Source organism: Trichoplax adhaerens, genomic scaffold, assembly GCF_000150275.1.
Source record: "Trichoplax adhaerens TRIADscaffold_27 genomic scaffold, whole genome shotgun sequence".
Lineage (NCBI taxonomy): Eukaryota > Metazoa > Placozoa > Uniplacotomia > Trichoplacea > Trichoplacidae > Trichoplax > Trichoplax adhaerens.
In genome coordinates, this window is record NW_002060968.1 from 626,708 (window position 1) to 630,141 (window position 3,434).

The 3,434-nt window shown below is 28.9% G+C and overlaps 1 protein-coding gene across 1 annotated transcript in view; it reads left to right on the forward strand.

Annotated features, from left to right (window-relative positions):
• TRIADDRAFT_61732 (uncharacterized protein) overlaps window positions 1–975 on the forward strand; it is a gene marked incomplete at both ends in the record, with an annotated part of 3,244 nt that extends 2,269 nt beyond the window's left edge. The window contains 5 exons of the mRNA XM_002117649.1: window positions 211–250; window positions 347–360; window positions 471–547; window positions 690–745; window positions 842–975. Coding sequence (XP_002117685.1) covers window positions 211–250; window positions 347–360; window positions 471–547; window positions 690–745; window positions 842–975 — 321 coding nt within the window. The remainder of the gene's footprint in view (window positions 1–210; window positions 251–346; window positions 361–470; window positions 548–689; window positions 746–841) is intronic.
• Between the last annotated feature and the right edge of the window lie 2,459 nt (window positions 976–3,434).

Consider the following 3,434-nt stretch of genomic DNA (forward strand, 5'->3'; position numbering starts at 1 on the left):
CCTGATAACTAAATGTAACGTAGTAGCGAGAAAAATTTCATTCTAATATAGCATTTAGTGATTTCAACTAATTACAGTAGTGTGTTGATATCAAGTCGATTAGATGAAGCAGCTATCGATGTATTTAAAAAATTTTCTAAAATATTCGAAAACGTATTAATTTGCAATTTTAAATAACCATAATTGACATGAATAAACATTTCTATGTAGTGGAAAAATAATAATTTAGAAAAAGGAATTGATTTCTCAGGTAGGTAGATATATTTCATTCTCTAAAATGTAGAATTTGTTCATACTATTGCATTCTGAGTGGAAAATATTTTTATATTTTGAATATTTGCTGTAGATATGATGTGGAAGGTAATGAAACTCGTAACTTGCCTTCGTTAGAAATAATGACGATTCTCTAATATAAATCCAATCCAAATGTGTAGACTTAAAGCTTCAATACTCTTAACAAATCTTAATAGGCAGTGCTAGATTGCGAAGCTACTTATACAAATTCTACTGGATTACTATTACTGTGTGAAGTCGCCCTCGGCAGAACGTATGTCAATCATAAATACTGCAATTATAGTTGATCACGTGATATTTAGGCATATTTGCTCTTCTAGTATTATTGAATTTAAAATAATTTAGTAATTCAAACTGTTGTAATCATCATTGCTCCTATTTGTTGCTACTATTAGCTCAGATGACCTGTCGGATGTTAATAAGACACACTCAACAGCTGATAGTTTTAAATGTAAGCTGCTTAAATTAAGCTAAGATCAACTTGAATAATTTATAGAAATGGTGCTTTGGCTTGCATTTATAAGGTATTGCTAAATTTATACTGCAGATATCGGTCAGGTAGGACCAGATCTATCTGGAAATATAATACTTGAAAATGAAGTAATTATGCCAGTAGGAGACATTGACAAATCTAATTACTATGGGAACACAAACCAGTATCCTGATATACTATATGTTTGATATATAATTATAAAATGATTAAAGACTATTTTTATAGATATTATAAACTTTCATTTTCTTTGACGATATTGTTAACAGATATATAGTATATAATTCTAGCCAAGTAAAACTCATTTATGTGGTACAAGTCAAATTTGATTTCATCGATGTTGTGAAAGATTAAAATTAGTTGTAGTCAATATAATCAATAGAAACATTATTACAATTAGCGCAATAATACCGTGGTTAGTATTAAAATCGAAATTTGTGCACAATGTAATGTCGATTAAATGCACTTTGATCGAATCTTAGGCAATCAGTATATAATTACTGCAATTCGTAGGAAACCTTCAGTTTTAAGAGTAGAATAGGCCTTTGTTACAGAAACATCTTAAAGTACAAATCTTATAATTCATTAATTAATATGTATTAAACAGCAGCTACGTCCCAATACGGTGCATTTAATTACTATAAAAACCTCTACCTATTCAGTTATATAGCTTATTATAACTAAATGTAGTTGAAGTATTATTAGCATTTTGATCACGTGGATGTTACTGTTTTTTAATACGAAGTCCAAAAACAATACTTTAGACAAGAAATGAGGAAAAAGTAGAATAATAAACAAAAAAATTTGGGGAGTATATTTCCTAATAAATTTACGAGCTCTAAGCTAAGAATAGAAGTTAAGAATTGTTACGGAGCTTGATGCTCTTTGATAGTTATATTATAATAGCTAGTAGTAATCTAAGATAGTAGAATTACTGTAAAAATTATAAATAATATTGCAAAATACTTTCATGTGATTAAAAATATTATTAAAGATTGTTTAGTAATCAATTTATATAATCCAGCTTAAGTTAAACTATGATAAGTCTCCTAAGTCAGTTGGGGACACGAGTACTAGTGACGTTAGTTTTTAAGACCCATATACAAATCCAGAGTTGTAACATATGGTAAATTATGTTAATTAAATATTGCGCTATGTCTTGTAGTGCTTGTAATGAACATCCTGAAATTCTTCAGCTCGGTAGAATAATCTAAAGCACATTAATACTTATAAATGAAAAAGAGCCAACAGTTAAGCGAGAAGAAATTAACGGACTCCAGTGGCGATCTATAACCAATTTTTTTTTTAAGTCGATGCCTTATAGTCAACAGAAGGTCCTATGAAGACTTAGTTAAGACAAGTTATAAGCAATAAATGCAATCATAAACCAGTAATAATTATTAAAATTTAACGGTATAGTTCACATGAAGCTTGCTAAATTTTTATGCTATAGAGTGTTATTGAAGAATTTAGAGTAAGTGATAATTTTTAGCTAAAAGAAACACATTCCAGGTCAATAGTGTTATTACATTTTAGTAATAAACTTATTTACCACCATTTAAAATACGAGACCCAAACTAATTGAACTTTTCATGAGTGGAGAACAGTGATAACACGTTGCCTTTCTTTTCTGTATGCTACCTTTAACACTAAGATATTCGAGTACAATCTAAAATCAAAATTTTTGTCCATTCAATATCTCAAAAAAGTTTAGCAAATACAAGATAGAATGAAAGGTATTTAGTATGGTTAACTAATTTTAAATCAGAATTATTCATATCAGGCTAGTATTGAGAAGTAAAGGCATATTTTATAAATAATTTTATCATTTTTTAAAATCGTCTACCAACTTTTAGGGATAAAAAGTTATTATTGGTTATTTCGACTTTTTATTAGCGATAAACTAAAACAAGTTCTAAATCTACGAATCAACAATTTAAATTCATCTTTGAAATTGATGCTAGCAAAGTTATATAAAATAGATTCAATATACCAGGGATAAACATTACTACCGTAGTTACACGAAACAACATGGAATATTTAGAGACTAGCATATTGGTAAAATTTGGATTATAAGACTTTTGAAATGAAATCCAGACATAATTAAGAGCATAGGGTATAATGCCACAAGCAGAGAGCGTACTGATAATTAATAACGAAATTATACTTGAATTTCGTTTTTTAATAGTTTGTAATTTATATCTCGAGTTTTCGATTGGATGATTTATATTGTACAATTTAATAATGATGCATGTATAACATACAACGATGATCGAAGGGGGTAATAAAGAAGTTAATACGGCAAAAATTGCTGATGAAACTAAACTGGGATTGAAATGAGTTTGAGAAAGTAATCCAGAGCAGTCAATTAAGTCTCGGTGATCATAATCGGTAACAAAAATGATTATTGTTGCACTTACAAGTGCAAAGAACCAGATGGCAATAATAATAAAGTTCATTTTATTTCTATTAATTGATCCAGTAAGTGAATGAATAATGCCGCTATATCTTTCTATTCTAATTGCAGCTAATGTTATCAATAAATTTGATATAGCTACTGCTGCAATAAAAATGGGTAATGCCGCAAAAGGTTCTTGACGTTATTACGCAGTGGTTGCCTTATATCGGACAAAAAAATCATAGCTGACAG